Genomic DNA, 20882 nt, shown 5'->3' with positions numbered 1-20882 from the left:
ACTTGTTTGGGATGAGAAGAGACTCAGCAGCCATTTGTCATGTCTTCTCTTGTTTAAAAAAGGAATGGGATTTAAAAGGGAAGATTCTCTGGTGAGTAATTAAAAAAAAATAATGATGTCCTACCTTTTGGTTATGTTACAGAGCATGGCATCAAAATGATTGTTATTTAGCTAACAATTTTATGATTCTTTATTTTTAGAGGCTGAGAAGCATAATATTTGAAATGCTTTTCATTCATTAGTAATCAATACATTGGGCATTAAAAAATAGCATTTAGACCATCCTTTAAGGGACATATTACCTGCTGAATAGGGTTTGAGATACACACAGGAGGAAATTCTACACACACACACACACACACACACACACACACACACACACGCATCCCCGGCAGGCAATCTGCTCTTTAAGATCTGGAAACCATTGTCAAATTCAACAATCCCTCAAGCTCAGACTAAAATCAGGGTGGGGAATCGGGTCTTTTAGAAAGGACAAGAAAAAACGGTAATTTCTGGGTCGGCCTCAGATGATGTCATCATAGGTTCTAAATCTGATAGCCAAGCAGTGGACACTAACTCTTCTTGCCCATGTGACCTCTAGCATCAATTTGGGTAACAGACCTCATGTTTTATAATTCTGCCTTTTTCGAGCCTTGAATCCAAAGCAGGGGATTAAACTGAGTTTCCCATGTCAAGGCTCGAATGATGTGAGTACGTGTGTGTGAGTGTGTGTGAGTGTGTGTGCGTGTGTGTGCGTGCGCACGCGTGGGGGGGGTGAGGGGAGGAGGCATGAAAACTAACTCTTCCAGCACACACCCCTTTTCTTACTACAAGGGCATCCAGCAATCACATTTGCAATAGTAAAAATGCTGAAGAACCCGGCCCCATCTCTTTTCCTTGGTAACCACCCCAATCCCTCCCTACAAAGCGCTTCGTGTTTTACTGATCCCGGGCAATTGTATAAGGGGTTAAAATGGAGAAATACAGCTGATAGCGCTGTTGCAATAAATAAATGAATGAATGAACCATAAAGAGCTAGCCATCTAACCCTGGGGAGCAAGGGTCTCATTTTCTGCAATCGGATGCATTGGCAATCACTGATTAAAAAAAAAAAAAATTCCTATTTTACATTTAGTTCGATGTGTTTAAAATACATGCACAGCCCCACAAATGCACGTATACCAAAGAAACACTGTATACTGCACACATGTACATCTGCCTTGGAGAAAAAGCAGGATTTCCCTGCTATTATTTCACTCAATGAAAAGGCAAATGGCTTTTAGAAAATCTGAAAGAATACCAACTTCACCCCAAAGGCATTTTATTCGGCAGATATGGCACACACTCACACACACACACACACACACACACACACACACACACAAAGGTTTTTTTCCTCCATGTCACATACCAAGCTAAAATACAGTTGCTATGCCAACAGATCTTTTTTTTTTTTGGAAATTAAAAAAAAAATATTAGCAGGAAAATCCCCCCACCCCCACCCCCATCCCCAATTCTTGACTGCTATTCCCCACCCATGAAAGAGGGAGAGAGGCTCAGGGAGAGAGAGGGGTTGAGAGATGGGGAGGAGGGGAGGGAAGGGGAAGATGGGCAGAGGGGTGTCTGCTTACCAAAGATGCTGATTTGATAGTGGCAAAGCGCTCTCGGTTCCGGTAGTGGAGGGCCTGACTCTGGACTGACTGGGTAGGCCGCAGTTCAGGCCTGGAATCCCTGTGGCCCACCTCATCCCTTATGAATACATGATCCTGCAGAAATGGATAAAAAGAAGGAGAAAGTCCAGCTCTGCTCTTTCCTTGCCGGCCGCCTCTCTCTCACCCCTCTTTCTGCACAAGCACTGCTGTTTGAAATGCATAGTTTAGCTCTCGGCTAGTCCCCGCAGCTCCCACAGTCCAAAATGAATAAGGAGCACATTGCAGCCTTCAGTTAGAAATGTCAGCTGATCGCTAGTGGGATGCCTTCGGAATCCCTGGCAGGATTTTTTCCCCCTTTGCCTCCAGAATTACATCAATGCCCAAGGAAGGAGGGCTGAACCCACAGATGCCTTAAGACCGGCTGCCTAAGACGCTGCAACCGGAGGCTCCCTTTAACAATGTCATGTCCATGCCTACTACGGAGGATGCTGGCGGCTTGGAACATACAAGCGAGCCTCTGCCTCATCCCCTCGCAGGGGCCGCGTTCTCAGTCGGCTTGGATTGGAGACGCTTGCTGGGGTAGCATCACCGTCTGTCCTGCCTACAGCCCGCTCAGGCTGGTACCCAGCCGCCTCGCTCTCTGCTGCTGGGAAGACTCGGCAGGCACTGAGGAGGGATCCTGCTTTCCAGTCATGATCGGACACAGTTCTAGCACCTTCTCTCTATAGCTTCGGAAAGGATTTTTTTTTTATATTTAAAGAGACAGATGCACAGTTGGAATGGAACGACACTCTCCCAGATTCTTCCCCCGCCCCCTCCCCCACTCGGAATGGGCATGGTCACTAGAGTGTGGGGGGAGGGGGGCGGAGGGGGGTGGAACTGGAATGGAGTGTCCTCGACCAACATCTGATCCTGAGAGAGGTTGGGGGAGGCACTCTCACTGGAGCCTTCAATAAAAAGGTAGCTGTCCCCAGAATGAATAATAATGCATCTCTCTTAATCACCACGGAAATGTTTTTTGGGGTGGGGAGGGGATGGTTTCCAAGAGGAGAACTCTTCTAGCATAGCATCTTTCTTTGGGGCCATGGGAGGGGACAGGCAGGAAGTCTAACCCTACAAACAAGAAGATTCTATAACAGTTAAATGCTTGCAGCCACGTGCAGCCATGGGAGATTTTAAAATAGCACATGCTAGAGATAGGGGTGGGGGTTGGGGGGGGGTGGGGAGAGAACATTCTCTTACTGCCCCAGGGCTTCTGGAGAGACCATCTGCGAGAAGTTTCATTTTCTATATTTTGTCATGGCTATGTGGAGAGTTTTATTTAATTGGTTTCCTTTATCATAAGGCCAGGAATAAGATCTCATTTCAGAAGGGGTTGAGAGTATCCCAAATTTAATGTTGTTCAGGTGTTTCGTAGAGTCCAAACATGAATGGGATGGATGAAAGTGAAATCTCTGAGTCCAAGGTATTGATTCAAATGTCAAGATTTGAGATTAAATCTGTGTGTCCTCATTTAGCTCATTTTTTCCCAAAATTTAGATAGCTGGGGTTCCATGGGAAGCTCTCACTCCAAGTGATATATACATTGGCTGCATTAGGGTTGGGCTCATTACTGGGTGGTCACCACTGCTTGGATATGCAATAACATTAGCTTCTTAATTGACATTTTGGAACTTTTCCATGAGACATGTTTGGAGTGACAACCTGAAACGGCCCTGTGTGACCATCTGGGAAATCCAGACTCAGTGTCTGGCCAGACCTCAGGTCCTACATCATCATTGTTGCCATCTTCTTCTTGGTCTACTTCTTTACAATCATCATCACTTCCAAAAAGCATCTATTAGTTGCTATGTTCCAGGCACTGTATACTAATTGCTGGAAATACAAAGTGAAGCAAAGTGGGTTGTACATTGGTTCCAGGAGCTAAAGAGGAAGAAGGTGGATTCTACTACCTCCACACTACTCCTGAGAAATTATATTCTTAAAGGTCTCAACACTTGAACTTTACTTTCCCCAATATCAAGGTCTTTGGTGGAGAAGTAAAGATGCTTCTATATACCACAAATTCAGAAGTGAAAGAGAGACCAGGTCTGGAAGCCTGTGATAGTATAAAAAAATTCTGACAAGTCATAAGCTCAATGTGGGTTGGTTTTCAACATTTTAGGTGCTTTTTAGCAAAAGGAGAAACAAAAGTCTGTGGTAGTGGCTGATATTCAAGATGAAATAATTGAGGATGTTGGGATTTTCGAACTGGAAGGGATCTTCCAATTCAATTCAACAAGGATTTATCAAGTACTTTCTATGTACTGTATTCTGTGCTAGGAGCCAGGGATGGAAAGACAAAAAGAAACATTCTCTGGCCTTGAACGGCTTACTTTCTTCTGTGGGGAAAGGGCATACACTTAGATAAGTCAATACAAAATAAATAGAAAGATCTCATGTGGCTGGTGGCACTTGAGCTGAGACTTGAAGGGAGTTAGGGATTACAGGAAGCAGAGGTAAGGAAGGAGAGCCTTTCAAGCATGAGTCTGTGGCCAGGCGGGTGGGCAAGAGATGGAATAGAATGTACAGGCAAGGCCATGTTAGCTGATCTGGTTAGACCATGAAATCAGCCTGGAAGGACATACTGGAAGCAGACTGGGAAGGGTTGTAAATGACAAACATTATATCCTAGAAGCAAAGGAACCATTGGATTTCTTGAGGAGAGAATTGACGGCCATGGTCAGAACTGTGCTTTAGGGAGATTAGAGATGGATTGAAGAAAGGAGAGACTGGAGGTAGGGAAACCAAAGAAGTTGTAGTCATATTTTCCAGTTCCAGGTAAGAGTTGATGAGGTATGAGAATAGTGGCTAGGTGAAAGAAGAGGAGATGAGCCAGAGATTTTGTGGGGATAGAATCTATAAGACTTGGCAAGTAGATGCATGTGGAGGCAGCGAGAGGGAAGAATCAAGAATAATTCTGAGTTAGCAAACTATGTTGACTGAAAGGAGGGTGATATCTTCAATGGAAACAGGGAAATGAGGGAGGGGGTGAATTTCATGAGATTATGGGTTCTATTTCACTCATGTTAACCATGAGGTGTCTGGGATATACAAGTGGAGGTAGATGGCGATGGATGGGAGCTCAGCAGAGTGATAAAGTCTGGTTCTGTAGAAAGCCCATGAGTGCTGATAGGAGCTCACTAGAAGAATATAGAGAGAAAAGAAAAGAGGGCCTGGAAGAGAAGCCTGATCATCTAATTCAACTCCATCATTTTCTAGATGAGCCATTTGAAAGTGGGAGGAGCTAACGGACTCGCCCAAAGTCAAATAGGTAGAAGCAGAGCCAGGATTGGAAACTGAGTCTTTTTTTGGGCAGGGCACTGAGGGTTAAGTGACTTGCCCAGGGTCACACAGCTAGTAAAGTGTCAAGTGTCTGAGGCTGGATTTGAACTCAAGTCCTCCTGAATCCAAGGCTAGTGCTTTATCCATTGCGCCACCTAGCTGCCCCCTGGAAACTGAGTCTTGATTCCAAATCTAGTCCTCTTTTTATTAAATGACACCACCTCTTAATTCACAGATGTAACTGAAGAACTAGAGTCGCTGGTACAATGTTCAGCATTCCAAACCAACACAGAGGACTTGTCCTTAAGTCAACGAGAAAAGTGTCCCAAAGCACAGTCCTTCTGCACACTCTTAGATCTAGACATTTATTGATTTGTCTCATCTGTGAAAACAGATCCCTTTGTATCAAATTAAAAGCCACTAGATTTCTCTGTTTATTCAAGTCAAAAGAAAATTGAATTTTATGCAGTAAAAAAGTTAATAGACCCTAACTCACATGTCCATGTAAGTGGACAGTTTCTCTAGTCAATTAATGTTGTATGTTTTTTCAGGGAAGGGGGTGAGGAAGGTATTTCTATTTTAAAAGGCCAGTCAGAAAAAAATCTAAATAGATTTTCAAATATGATATACTTATTAAGGAATAAATACAAATGATATATTTCTTTTCTTTCTATTAAAACAAAAATTTTCCCTCTTGTAACAGTGCTCTTAGTTTCTCAGACTGGCTCCTTAACTGCACTCAATAACATCTAAGTATTGTAAGAGAGTATATTAGACCACAAAATGGAGGAAAATCCAGTTTAATAGTAGAAAGCCATTTCATTTTCAATGGATTTTTCCAGAAGTCACACATCCTTTTAAATATAGGATCTCATTAAATATATGATAGGTGGAGTCCAGAAGTGGAGGCCAGTGGGTTGGATTGTTTTTGGGAAGTTACAATCTTTTTTTTTTTTTTTTAGTGAGGCAATTGGGGTTAAGTGACTTGCCCAAGGTCACACAGCTAGTAAATGTTAAGTGTCTGAGGCCGGATTTGAACTCAGGTACTCCTGACTCCAGGGCCGGTGCTCTATCCACTGCGCCACCTAGCTGCCCCAGTTACAATCTTTTTAATAAGCTGAATATTCTTTTGGTAATGTCATCTGGTTATAAATTGTAAACTACCATAGTCTCTGAAGAATTAAAGTTGAGTGTCACCCAAAGGACAATGGAGAAATTCATCATGGGAATGAATAGATTAAAACATGCGACCAAGGAAGGACTGGGTAAGATAAAAGAGTCATATGGTTTGATAGGACACAACTCTATTCCATGATATCTCTGAGACCTTGGAAAAGTCATTTCACCATTCTGAGCCTTGGTTTCCTCATTTGTAAGGAGTAGTGGCTCATGCCTGTGATCCCAGTTGAGACTGGTTGGATCTCTTGAGCTCAGGAGTTCTGAGCCAATCAACTATCTTCAGTGAGTCTGGTGTGACTATAATACCCCCAGAGAGTGCGGGACAACAGGCTGCCTCAGGAGGGGCCCAAATTGAAAATAGAGAAAGTCCAAGCTTTGGTGCCAATTACCAGTGGAATCAGGCTGGTGTGTGGCTGGAACTAGGAACACCCTGATCCAAGTCCCACCTGTGCCTCTAGAGAACTCACATAACCTCTCAATGTTCTCTGCCACTCTCCCAGGCTAGAAAGTTGCCAAGAAGGTGCCAACTTGTTTTGGTAGAGGGTGCCACATGCTGGAGTTCCTTATACCTATTGAATCATAGGTACAGTTCCTATCCCTATCTTGATCTTATTGATTACATCATCTTCATTTACATGTGTCTCTTCCCCCTTTCCTTCCCACCAGTGGGCAATGATCCATGCTCATCATCTCCCACTTTGGCAAAGAAAGGAATGAGTTACATTTTCTCATCTTTTCTGCAGGGTCTAGCTTAGTCATAATTACATGGCATTCAGTTTCATTTTTTAAAAAACTGGTGGTGGTGAACTTGTTAAATTAATTTTCCTTTTAAAAAGTGGGGAGGAGGAAGAGTGAGAATTAAACAAGGTCTGCTGGTGTCCATCTTGTCTAAAACCTTTTAATAATTGGCAGCTAGGTTATGCAGTGGATTGAGTGGCAGGACTGGAGTTAAGAAGACCTGAATTCATCTTGAGGCCCCTTACACTTAGTAGTAGTGTGAATCTGGGCAAATAGCTTAACCCTGTTTGTCTCAGTTTCCTCATCTGTAAAAAGATCTGGAGAAGGAAATGGTAAACGACTCTAGTATCTTTACCAAGACAACCCTAAATTGGATCACAGAGACTTGGACACGACTGAAAGAACTGAACAACAACAAAAATCAATAATTAAAAAGAAAAAATGTTAAAAGATGTACAGAGTTGAAAAAAAATAGGCCATATTTAGGTAGTGCTTGATGGTTTAGGAAGGCCATTCTTTGTGACACCTCCTTTGAGGTAGGCTCCATGATATGATTAAAAAAAAAAAGATCCACATCAAATTTGACCAGTTAATGCCAATGTTCTCATCCATATACATGTACCCTTAGAGGGTATAGATCACAAACCATCAATGCTGTCACATTCAGGGTGATTCATCCATATTTCCTACAGATCTTCTCCAAGGGCTATACCCAGCATGTTATCTACCTTCTTAAGGAACATGGATGACAAGAGCTGCCCATCCTTTGCTCTGGCTATATTCAGTCATTGGCTAATAGTTGGAAGGGACCTTACAGATCATTTCATCTAATGCCTTCATTTGACAGACTGAGGAAATGGAGGACCTAAGTCAGTCACCCAGTCTAAATCCCTTGCTGCTTTTGAAAGTTCAATGGAGTTCTTGCTTTGTGGCTCACTATGGACTAGTGATAACCAGCATTATGTCGTTTCCTGACACTAAAGAATGAGACCCACAAATTCCATGAATTACAAGAGACAACAGATCAAATATAAAATATTTCACTGTATAGTACATATATTGTAACCAAGTTAGAGGCTAAGACTTAACTTCCTGGTGACTTCAATCCACTATTAACAGGTAGTAACAAAATAGTACCTGGAAATGTCATGTTCTCAAAAGGTCCTAACAAAGTCTTTGTTTACCCATAAAATACAAAGTAGTATTCTTCCATTTTTAATAAAAAGCCAAGGCCCCTCTGCAGGAAAGTCAGTTCAATGGGTTATTCAAAATCTTGAGCAAAGGGTGATGAACTTCAGGTGATAGAGAGAAATACATGTATTATGAGGTCCAAACAACTTTACTGTTACACCCTAGAGGGAGGGGTGCTAGGGGATAGAGTAGATAAAGCATTGGACTTGGAGTCAAGAAGACCTGAGTTCAAATCCTGCCTGATAGAGGGTTACTTTCATGGTTCAGGGGATTGTTGATTGAAGAAAGGAGTCTTAGATGGTGTAACAGTTAGGTAGGAAGAGAACCATGAGAAAGACATGTGTATCCAGGAAGGATTGGCTCAGCTTTGGTTTTGATTTTCTTTCCATCATCTCACTTACTAGCTGTGGAACCTTGGCAAACTTGCTTGAGTTCTCCCAGCCTCATTTTTCTGGTGTGTACAATGAAAGGGTTGGATTTAATTACCTGGCTCTGAGGTCGCTTCCAGCTGCATATGCAAGATATGTGTAGAGCAGATACAGGGTAGCCTTGGAGGGAGGACCCCGAAAGGCTTCCTGAAGAAGCTGACTTTGATCTGAGTCCTGAAGGAAGCCAACGGTTCCAAGAGGCAGAGGTGAGTAGGGAATACATTCGAACCAATGCAGAGGCACAGAGATGGGAGATGGATTGTTGTGTGTGAGAAATGGCAAGTGAGCCAGTATGGCTGGATTGTAGAATGCATGGAGGGAAGTGATGAATAAGATGACTAGAATGATCGAGTGATGATGGAGAGATAAGGTGATAATAAAGAGGGATGAAGAATCTTGACGGAGGCTCCATCCTATAGAGAGCATGAAACTCCCGCAAGCGAAACTGCTTTAATATGGAGACTGGCAGCCGTTACACAAGATTAATTAATAAATTAATCGAGCTAGACACTGGGTTGAGTATTCTTTATCAGTAGCTTAGAAGAAGTACCATAAAAGATAATTAATGGAAAAGGAGTGCACAGATCATGCAGTGAAAGTGTGAAGTAGCTGATGGAGACCCTGTGAGCTCCAGTGGTGTCCGTACAATGTCAAGAGAACTAAATGAAGACCCCCCCCCCCCCCCCCCCCGCCCCATGGAGGATTTATGAGGAACATGGTCCAGTTGCACAGCATGGGCAGGCATGAATGGATTTCTATCTGCATTGTGGAAGAGAACATGAACATTGATGAGCTCATGGTGCCATTGAGTAATTGACATTTTCCCCCCCAAACCTGACCCAAAGATTATCTAATGAACCAGAGCCAAGAAGAGTAAGAAGAACCAGGAGAACAATAATCCATGAAGATGATAGTAATGTAAATGAAAGGAACATTGCCATGAAGATAAATCCTAGTAACTCTAATGACCAATTTGGGCCCTAGGGAATGGATGAGGAAATACATCTCCCTCTTTTGGGAAGAGGGATTTGGGGTGTGTGATGGGAGGGATCATGAGTGAGGATTGTCACATACAATGACAGATGTGGTTACTCTGTTGTATTCGTTTCACCATTTTTCCTTCATGATAAAGGTAGGTTTATCATTGGGTAGGTGGGTAGTGATGGGTATATTTGGAAACGACTGCAATATAACAGTAAAAGGCATGGATAAAACTTTTTTTAAAAAGAGTCACAACATCCCCCATTCAGTAAAAATAATTTTTATTGAAGCAGTGAAATTAAACTAAAATATCTCATCCCCTCAAGAACAATTCATTTTTTCTCCCCGTGGAAATGATGAGAGGTCTTTTTTTATTTGTTTTTGTTTTGAAGAACATGTTATGATAGGGTCATCATTGTAGTATAAATTTAGATCTGGAAGGTACCTTCCAGGTCATCTACTCTATCTAACCCTCTTATTTTATAGATGAAGAACCTGAGAGGCCCAGACCTTGTATAGGGTCACACAGGTACTGAAAGGATTTGAGCCTAGGTCTTTGGGCTCCAGACTCAATACTTGTTCCACTCACCATGCTGCAGAAGTCAAGCAAAAATACTGGTCATTGCTTCAAATTTCTTTTCAAGGGAACTTACACCTATTTTTATTTTTATGCCTATTTTTTCCTAAACATTTCCTAAAGAAAGGGCACAGAGATGGGCTTCTCAGGAATATTGAAATTGATGAAAGGTCAATTCTTCTAATACAGTAAAATTTTAGATTATCCATTGAAGGCCCTATAGTGTAGATAATTGATTTTTGACTCTGAAAGAAAAACAATAAATGACTTACATTTCTATACTGTGTCAGGGTATCCAAATTGTCTTTCCTATAAAAAAACCTTGTGAAGTGGGCCATAAGATCATAGGATTATCAGTGTAGAGTTATAAGATGCTTTGGAAGTCATTTAATCCAATCACTTTATTTTAAAGAACACAAAATTGAGGCCCAGAGAAGTTAGATTACTCACTGAAGATCACACAGCTGGTAAGTGTCGAACACAGGATTTGAACCCAAGGTCTTCCTGGGTCCCAGTCCAACACCAACATGATAATTATAATCATTGTTGTGTTCCTTTGCTCTGGTTCCAAATAATCATTTGCTTGGGCTAATATTGAAATTCATCCACATTTTCTGTATGCACACTCATTTGAGATCAGTGGGACAGTGGTGTAGAATCATGCCAGCAAAGAGACAGCTGTTTGGGCTCAAAGTTTGCCATTTGAATAAGTGGCCATGTTGCCATGTTGATAGGTGGATGGTCATGGAGGCCTACAAGGCTCTACTTTATAGGACAATCCTGTCTCTTGATAAGTTACTTCAAAAGTTGATAGTTGAACACATGGATGCTAATGAGATTTCCCAGAAGAATATGTGGAGGGAGAAGAGTCTAGGAAGGAGTCTCTGGGGACCCTCCTGGTTCAGGGGGATGTTTATTGAGCAAAGGAGTCTGATAAAGTAGCCACCCAGGTAGGAAATGAGCCTGGAGAAAATAATGTATCCATGAAGGGTTGACTCAGCTCTTATTTTAATTATTTTCTTTATCAAGGTAAATGAGCTTTGGACTGGGAAAGAAAACACAAAAATGGCCAATAGAGAGATGATAATAAAGGCAGGTATTGAGACAGTAAGAAAGCCCCCAGCTGTCCTTGATGAAAGTCACCTGGCCCAGAGGAACCACCTACTAAGATACTGAAAAGATTGGAATCTTGAGTGATAGTTGAAAGATGGTGGAGCATGGATGAAAGGACTTGAGAAGGAAAAATGTCCTGATTTGTAATGAAAGGATACAGAACTGATTCTGTAAACTACAGTCCAACAAGTCTGACTATCAGAATCTTAAAGAGGGATTATTAAAGGACTGGTTACAAACACCCAGAAAAGGAAACGATGATTGCAAAGTCAGGATGCAGGCCATGTCAGAAACAGCTCATTTCCCCTTTTTGATCATATCACTAGATGAGTAGGTCAAGGGGATGGAGAGCTATAGTTTCCCCAGATTGAAGCTGAGCATTTGACAAATTCTCTCATGGTATTCTTGTCAGAGTGGGTTAGTTGAAAGTACAGGTAGGTTGTTTCATAATTGGTTTAAAGGCCAGACCCAAAGAGTTGTTATTAATTTAATGGCTCTATATCAATTTGGAAGGAGGTCTCCACTGGGGTTCTCCAGGTTGGTCTTGTACTGTTTTAACATTTTCATAAAATGATTTGGATAAAAGCACAGATGGTATGCTTATCAGAACTAAAGATGGCAATAAGTCACGTGGGAGAGCTAACACCCTGGATGGAAGTCAGGGTGCAGAAAGGTATTAATAGGTTGGAACACTGGATCAAATCTAATTTGATGGAATTGCATAGGGCTAAATATAAAGTCTTACACTAGGGTTCAAAAAATCAATTTCACACGTATAAGGTGAAGGAGATAAAACAAGAACTAGGAATATTATTTTAGATATACATAGCTTTTCATCTTAAAAAATCCATTTAGGTATTTTGGTGGAATGAGAGTCCAAAATGTGAATATGGAAACACCAGCCCCTCATGGGATCTTAGGCTGCATTAAGAGAAGGACTGATTCCAGGAGTGGGGAGAGGATGGCCCTGCTCTACTCTGTCATGGGCAGACCACATCTGGGGTACTGTGTTCAGTTCTGAGCATCTTGTTTTAGGAAGGACGTGAGTCAGGTGGAAGGCATCCACAGGAGGGTAAACTAGATGGTGAGAGGCCTTGAATTCATGCCACATAAAAACTGGGAGAAGAACAGACATGCTTCTGGCATAGGGTGAGTATAATAGCTATTCTTAAATGTTTGCAGGGTTGTTTTGTGAAAGAAGGATTAACCTTGTTCCTCCTTATCCTCAGGTGATGAAACCAGGAGCATTGGACAGAAGTGACAAAGTGAAACATTTACTCTTGATGTCAGGATAAACTTCCCAAGTAGAACTGTGAGATGGGTTCCCTCTAACTGGAAGTCATCCAGAAGAAGCCAGATGACCACTGGTTAGGGATAACCACTTGTAGAAGGGATTGCTTTATCAGGTAGGGGTTCAATGGCTGCCGATGTTTCTTTCAATTCTTAGGATTCCATGATTCTCATGTCTCCCCTGCCCTACCCCATCTTATTCATTGACCCAGTATAGCACCCTAAAACTTTTTCTTCACATTTTAAGAGCCCTGCAGTAATGACCTTGAAGGTTAGAATCAATTTGTAAACTTCTCCTATGCCAATCCAATTCATTATATTAAGTATTTGTTCTGTGTAGAACACTGAGTAGTTCCTGAGATATATTTAGATAAATTCAAATTCGGAAGGCATTTTTAAAGCATAGAGTGCTGTGACAGGTGGCAAGGAGAATTAACTGTTTAGAGATCCAGGCCCTGAGATACACAAATAACAAATACATGATGTGGGTGAGGTACAACTAATTAACTAAATACACAACTGTATTTACTGGAGGGAGTACCCATGCTGCACTGAATTTGAACTAGGTGTAAATATCTTGTGAGTGCACTAGGGAAGGGCCTTACAGTGCTATGTGAAGTCTGAAGGGGAAGGAAACAAGAAGGCTTTATGGAGAAGGTAGCATCTGAATTGGACTTCAACCCAAGTCCATAGAATTTATGGGTAGACTTCACAGTGTCCATAAACTTTCATTACATTTTTAATTTTCACAAATCTCTAAATGAAATTTAACATTTCCTTCAGTTATTTAGAAACTTTATTCTAAGAAGGTCCAGAAGCTTCCCCAGACAAAAAAAAATACACAAGAAAGGTTAAGAACCCCTGGGTTCGAGCATCTAATGGAGAGAGAGGAGCAATAGGAGAAAAAGCTGGAAAGTCGTGGTCCTAGACTTCAGAGGTCTATGAATTCCAGGCAGAGGAACCTGAGATTCATTGGGTAGGAAACAAAGGCACACCAAAGGCTTCTAGGTAGAGGCAAAAGCATGATTTCATAAGGAAGATGAGTCTGGGGAGGATGAAGGCTGGAATGGATGATGGGAAGGAGGCAGAAGCAGAAAGATCTCTTATTAGGCTGTGTAAAGGAGGTCTATAATGGGGTGCTTGGGGTGGGAACACAGACAAGGGAATATTATAGAAGTGTTACGCTCAATGCTAAGTAAACAAGTTATATATGTATGAAACAAAGAAAAGAGATCATTGGATCACAGAGCTGGACGGGATGTCAGAGGCTATTTAGTTTAGCCTCTTAATTTTACATAAGAGGAAACTGAGACTCAGGGAAGTGAAGCAGCTAGTTGGCATATTAGAGAGAGTTCTGGATTTAGTGTCAGGAATACTCGAGTTCAAATCCTACTTCAGACATTTAGCAGGCAAGTTACTTAACCTAACCTATTAATGTCAGTTTCCTTATTTAGAAAAAGGGTATATTAGCAGTACCTCCCACCAGGGTTGTGAGGATTAGTGAAATAATATATGTAAAGCACTTTGCATACCTTAAAGTGCTATCTAAATGCTACTGATTATTATTATTATGACAACAACAACAACTACTACTACCACCTCCACCACCACCACCAACACCACTACTACAACTACAACTACTACTACTACTGTTACTACTACTACTATGTGACTTGGCTGAAATTACACAGGCAGTAACTTACAGCGGTGGGAACTTAGGAATAATTGAACCACAATGACAATAGCAGAGGGAATATCAATTCCCTTCCGTCTCTTTCAGGGTTAGCTTTCTACAGCTGTCCCAGTGACAACCTTGGTGCTACTGAGTGAACAATGCTTATCTGTCTTTTCGAGTCCTACACTGGTAGCATCTTCCTTTGGCTTAGTCCCTCAGGGTACCAGCAGAGAAGCCACTATTGAGCTTAGAGCAATGGAGGAGATTGACTATCAGGTCATAAAGGTCTGCTTCTTTTCCTCTCTCCTTTGGGTCTGGGGGTTCACCAACACCCTCCTTCCTTTCCCTTGCAAACAAACAACCGAACCAACAAGAACCTATTGGCCACAGTGTGTGCTAAGGGAACAATTAGGTAAAAAAAACAAACCAAAGCACACCAGGCCCTTTAAATTATGCAATGCCTAATTGGGGTCATGGAAGTAATCCTAGGTTCTCTTAGCAGAAGGGATTTTAAAAGAAGCTATTTGCCTGTAATTTATATAACACTTTTGAGATTTGCAAAGTGCTTCATTTACATATGTCAGCCTCAAAGCAATCCTGGGAAGCACTTAATACCCATTTGTGGATGGAAAAATGGAGGATGATAGAGGTGAAGGGTCACACCCCTAGTAAGTGTCTGGGGCTGGATCTGAACTCAAGTCTTCCTGGTCCCATCCTTAGGACTCTATCCACTGTACTACCCACCTGCCTCAATATATACTGTGGGAAAGCGAAAGGTCACAGAAGGGACAGGACAATGCCAACTGAAGTCAGAGAGGAGAGCTGGGGTGCTCACTTTTTCTTCTGCCATTTGGAATGGAAGGCACAGAGCCAAAATAACCAGAAGGAAGTTAATGCCCAAATCAAGGAAGGTGCTGGTAGGAGAGCACTAGTTGCTCTGGAGCAACCTAAGGCACCTGGGCCAGATGAGCCACATTCCCCAGTACTGAACGAATGGGTGAAAGTGATTGCTGAGTCAGTATCTTTTATGTTGGAAAGGGACTGCTGGTCTACCTAGGAAAGCACAGATGCTTTGGACTTGGAGCTAAATGAGAATTCCTGCTCTGCTGCTTACCACCTAGGTAACACTGGGCAAGTCACAACCTCTCTGAGCCTCAGTAACCACTTATTAAAAACTTGATCATCTGGGGGGCAGCTAGGTGGCACAGTAGATAGAGCACCGGCCCTGGAGTCAGGAGGACTTGAGTTCAAATCCAGCCTCAGACACTTAATACTTACTAGCTGTGTGACCCTGGGCAAGTCACTTAACCCCAATTGCCTCACTAAAAACCAAACAAACAAACAAACAAAAAACTTGACCATCTATGTGTTCATTGATCTATAAAATGAGGGGATTGGCTAGATCAGGGCTTCTTAAACTTTTTTCACTCTTGACCCCTTTTTGCCCAAGAAATTTTTACATGACCCCAGGTATATAGGTATATATAATAGGTATGCATAACTTTTTACTATTGCCAAATTTTTTGTGACCCTCCCCCAATTCAGTTATGATCCCATATGGGATAGTGACCCACAGTTTAAGACTCTAGGGCCTAGAGGACTTTTAAAATTTCTTCCAGCTCTATACAGGGTTGATCCTATGCTTGGGGATGGGCAAGTATTGCCCAGTTTCCAAAGAGGAAAGGAGCCTGCAAACAATATTCAAGTGAGCTTGATTTTGGTTCCTGGCAAAATGCTAGAATAGATCCCTTAGAGGGTTGGTTGAATGAACATTTAAATAGGAAGCCACATTGACAAAGGATTAGCATGGTTTCATCCAGAACAGGTCATGCCAGACTGACTTTATTTCCTCTTCTTTCAGGGCTACTAAAGTGGTACATTTGGGGAATGTGGCTGATCAAGTTCACCTAGATTGATTGATTGATCTTTTTTTTCCCAATGTATTATTGTGTATTTGTCTTGGTACCACAGCCAGTCCTTTTTCTCATTTGATGTCTCCACTTAATCTTCCCTTGTAACCAAGAGAAACATCTGAGTAAAATCAGGAACCTAATTGGACAACATAACCTACATTCTGAATCCAGAGTCCCCTACCTCTTTTCTGACAAGAGAAAGATCTCAAGGCCAAGATTGATCATTACAATTCATCAAAATTCAACCACCAGTTAGGGTTATTTTAATTTAAGGCATTGCAGTCATTGGGGAAACCATTCTTTTGCTGCTTAGTCTGTCCTGCAGTTACTTATATTTTTAGCAAAGCAATTTGATAACTCTCATCCTTTTTTTGTGAAAAAAAAATGGGGTAGGTGATAATATACTTAGATTTAGAACTGATTGAATGGCTGGATCCAAAGAGTAGTTATTTATGATTCCATGAAAACATGATAAAAGGTCTCTAGTGGAATGCCCCAGGTTTCTGATCTTGGTCCTGTGTTATTTAACATTAAAAACAAAACAAGGGGAAGCTAGGTGGTGCAGTGGATAGAGCACTGGCCCTGGAGTCAGGAGTATCTGAGTTCAAATCCGACCTCAGACACTTGACACTTACTAACCATGTGACCTTGGGCAAGTCACTTAACCCCAATAGCCTTAAAAAACAAAACAAAACCATGCATGGCATGCTTTCACATTTTCAGGCAATACACAGATATTTACAGAGAGCTAACCTATTGAGTGACAAAGTTAGGATGCATGAGGATCTATCTTGTCAGGCTTGACTATTAGGCTGAATGTAAAAAGATGAAATTTGATGGCAAAAATGTAAAACCTTACATTTGGGTTCACAACAATCTTTGTACATACAAAGGGCAAGGAGGCATGGCTGGATAACAACTCATCTAAAAAAGGTTATGGGAGGGGTTTGGTTGGCCATAAGCTCAATGTGATCAAATAGTGCGATATGGCAGTGGTTACTCTGCATTGCTCTGAGGTGATACTGCTGTTAATCTTTTTTTTTTCTGTTAATTTTTAAAAATACTTCTCAAAAAAAAAGTATGGGCAGTATTAATATGGATAGAGTTCCTAGGAATAGGAAGTGATGGTCTTACTGCATCTGCCGTGGTTAAACTCTGTCTGGAGCATGGAGTTCAGGTTTTAAGAAATGTATGACTAGTAGAGAGTCTACATGGGGGCGACCAAGTTGGTAAAGGACCATGAGTTCATATCCCTATTAGATTAGTTAAAGGCACGTTTGGTCTGAGGGAGTTTTTGGGGTGGGGAGAGAACACAGTAGTTCTGCTCAAGTATTTTGAATGGTCGTGTTGCGGAGAAAGTATGAAACTTGCTTTGTCTAATCCCAGTGGGCAGAAAAGAATGATGCGTTCAAGCTGCAAAAAGGACAGTCTAGGTTTAATTTTTTTTTTATTTCTTTTTTTTTTTTTTTTGGTGAGGCAATTGGGGTTAAGTGACTTGCCCAAGGTCACACAGCTAGTAAGTGCTAAGTGTCTGAGGCTGGCTTTGAACTCAGGTCCTCCTGACTCCAGGGCCGGTGCTCTATCCACTGCGCCAGCTAGCTGCCCCTAGGCTTAATTTAAGGAAAACTTTGTAATAAGAAAAGCTTTCTCCAAGTGGAATGGACACACCTTCCAATGTAGTAGACTCCCCTTCCCTGGGGATCTTTAAGCCAAAGCTATTTGACTACCTGTTGGAGGTGTTGTCGAGAGGTATGGATTGGATTAAGTGGCATCTGATGTCTCTTCTATCTTCAAAGTTCTGTGACTTAATCTCTCCTTTTTAAGTCCACCGTCCATCAGGAAGGCTTTTCCAAGATAAAATACTTTCTGATAGACTAAATCCATGGAATGTCCATCCAACCAGATGCCATTTTCTATGCAGGACGGATGCCTCCTTTACCACTTTGGTTTTTTCCATGTGGATTGTTAAGCTCATTTCCTTTGAGTAGCTGGGGAGTCTCATTGAGGAGGCTCTGTAGTGTTCTCTGGTTTGAAGGAATCAGCAGAATATTATTGACAAGCAAGAACAGATAGAAAACATTACCATCTAAAAGGAATCTCTCTTCTAGTTCAACTCTGTGCTGGGCATCTTTCATGACAGTAGAGAATATCATTACTCATTTTATGTTCTTCTCCATTAGACTGTGATGTTCTTGAGGACATGGACTGTTTTCTGCCTTTCTTTGTAGCATCAGGGCTTGGCACAATGTCTGGTACGTAGTAGGTCATTAATAAATACTTGTTGAATGAGTGATAATCAAAGGATTGTTGAATACAATTACCTCTATGGTTGTATCTACCCAGGAATCTTACAATATTTTAACATATGTATGAGGAACCTCTTATTGGTACTGGGGCCTTTAAAGGTGTTTTAGTAATTTTTTTTGGGGGGGTAATCAATAAAGAAACAAAGAGGTCCACATGTTTGTACATTTTAATCAGCTGTATGATCACAAAGATGTGGTTTACTATAGAAAACAGGCTGTGAAAACCTGCTTGTTCTCTTACCATATTTTCATCAAGGACACCTTCAATACACGTGTAAATCATTCTCATATTCTATAGTGATGGGGAAGTAGGCATATGGGTTGGTAGTCAATTCCTCCTTTTTCATTCATTTTTGTATGTGATAACACCATTTATGATTTATAGATACCTTGACAATTGATCCTAGAGTATCTTCAAAACCACATCACCTCTAGCAGATTTCTTCTGGGTGTAGTTGTATGATTCAGATATATGCACGGACTACATCATTTTGGGGGAGTCTGTATAGCAGTGTCTTCTACAAAATTAAATTTACTTTCCCCCCCAGTCAACAAATAATAAAACTTGTGTTGCCTTTGGCCAGCATATCTCTCTGCTTAGCTCAAAGATAAAATGTTTCTTGGTTGACAGTTTCTGGCTCTATTGGCTTTCTCATTTTGGCAAGTAAGTGTTTTACATTAGTTAAACTTTTTAAAGAAATTATGATCATCAGAGTCACTAACTACTTTTACCCATTTCCCCCTTCTTTTCTTCTTTCTAAACTCTCTTGGCAAGTTTGTCATTTCTGCTGGGTTTAACTGTCATCTCAATGCAGGTGACTCCCAGACTATTCAGGACTTATTTCTTAAATTCTAGTCTTGTATTTTCCATTGTTTCTTTTTTGTTTTTGTTTTTGTTTTGGTGGGGCAGTGAGGATTAAGTGACTTGCTCAGGGTCACACAGCTAGTAAGTGTCAAGAGTCTAAGGCTGGATTTGAACTCAGGTCCTCCAGAATCCAGGGCTGGTGCTTTATCCACTGAACCACCCAGCTGCCCTCTAGTCTTGTATTTTCTTTTTTTTTAAATTTTTTTTTTTTTATTGAGGCAATTGGGGTTAAGTGACTTGCCCAGGGTCACACAGCTAGTAAGTGTTTGTTTGAGGCCGGATTTGAACTCAGGTACTCCTGACTCCAGGGCCGGTGTTCTATCCACTGCGCCACCTAGCTGCCCCCTCTAGTCTTGTATTTTCAATGAGTTATCTTACAGGCACCTCAAAATCAATGTGTCTGAACAAAATTCATTATCTTTCCTCCAAACTCACCTTTCTTCTAAACTTCTCTTTTTTCCATCTAGAGCAGCAGTGTCTTCTCAGTCACCCAGTCTTGCTGCCTTGGAACCATCTTCAGCTCTACATTCTACTTCATCCCACCCAGCTGCCAAGTATTGTTGACTCTCCATCCACCAAAGCTCTCACATCTGGCTCCTTCCTTCCACTCAGAAGGGCCACTACCCTAATTACTTCTTGCCCAGATCATTGCAATAGCATCCTAACTGGTTTCCCTGACCCCCCAACAGCAAGTGCCCTCCCAAATTATAACTGGACTAACTTAAGAACATTCCTCTGATAGAATGTAAGTTTCTTGAGAGTGAGAACTATTTCCTTTTTTTTTTTTTGTCTTAAATGCTCAATAAATGCTTGTTGATTGACTTGATGGATTGTTTTAGAGACCATATCTTATTTAATAGATTGGAGCTGTGGTAATTGTACACTGTCTCCTCACTTTCATTCTCTTAATTTTGGCTTTTGCTTTAATTTGTCAAAGATATGACAGCTGATTCAGAAATGACTTCCTTTTCAGGAACTAGTCATTTCCTGTTTGTTAAGTTATAGTCATTTTTGTGTGGGGCGGGGCACAATGAGGGTTAAGTGACTTGCCCGGGGTCACACAACTAGTGTCAAGCGTCTGAGGCTAGATTTGAACTCAGGTCCTCCGGAATCCAGGGCCGGTGTTTCATTCATTGAGCCACCTAGCTGTCTTTTTTTTCTTTTAAAGAAAAACTACCAGGTTTAGTTTTTAAGATATGGACAATTTCATTTTTAAAAAATTATATGGGTCAATGTGTTTAGATATAGCAAATTTCATTTTTTAAAAAAAGTCATGTGATTCAATTTGTTAAGATATGTCCAATTTTATTTTGTTTAAAATCACACAGTTCAGTTTAAGATATGGTCAGTTTCATTTTTATAAAAAAATCGCCTGGTTCACCTTTGTTAAGAGATGGATGGCCAATTTCATTTTTTAAAAATAATGTTGGTCAGTTTGTTAAGAGATTGTCAATTTCACTTTTTTAAAAAAAACCACATGGTTCAGTTTAAGATATGGTTAATTTCATGTTTTTTTAAAAGTCAAGTGGTTCAGCATTTGTATCCACTGCACTGTGACTCTCTTCTTGAAGAAAGATTAGAGAAGGCTCTAAGGAGGTCCAAGACTGCTGTTTGGAATGGATGGGTGGATGGTAACAGAAAATAGAGAGA

The 20882-nt window shown here is 41.2% G+C and overlaps 1 protein-coding gene across 4 annotated transcripts in view; it reads right to left on the bottom strand.

The window, feature by feature from the left end:
* Nucleotides 1–20882, bottom strand: part of TAOK3 (TAO kinase 3) — a 247833-nt gene that overhangs the window by 57243 nt on the left and 169708 nt on the right. For 3 of the 4 annotated variants that reach the window (XM_043986734.1, XM_043986743.1, XM_043986749.1), the window contains one exon: nucleotides 1632–1766. In XM_043986734.1, coding sequence (XP_043842669.1) covers nucleotides 1632–1766 — 135 coding nt within the window. Of the gene's footprint in view, nucleotides 1–1631; nucleotides 1767–2159; nucleotides 2493–20882 lie in introns of those variants that run through there. The other variant, XM_043986759.1, reaches the window with a different exon arrangement.

The sequence above is a fragment of the Dromiciops gliroides genome, chromosome 1 (assembly GCF_019393635.1).
Source record: "Dromiciops gliroides isolate mDroGli1 chromosome 1, mDroGli1.pri, whole genome shotgun sequence".
NCBI classification, from domain to species: Eukaryota; Metazoa; Chordata; class Mammalia; order Microbiotheria; family Microbiotheriidae; genus Dromiciops; species Dromiciops gliroides.
This window is presented reverse-complemented; position numbering and strand designations above follow the sequence as displayed.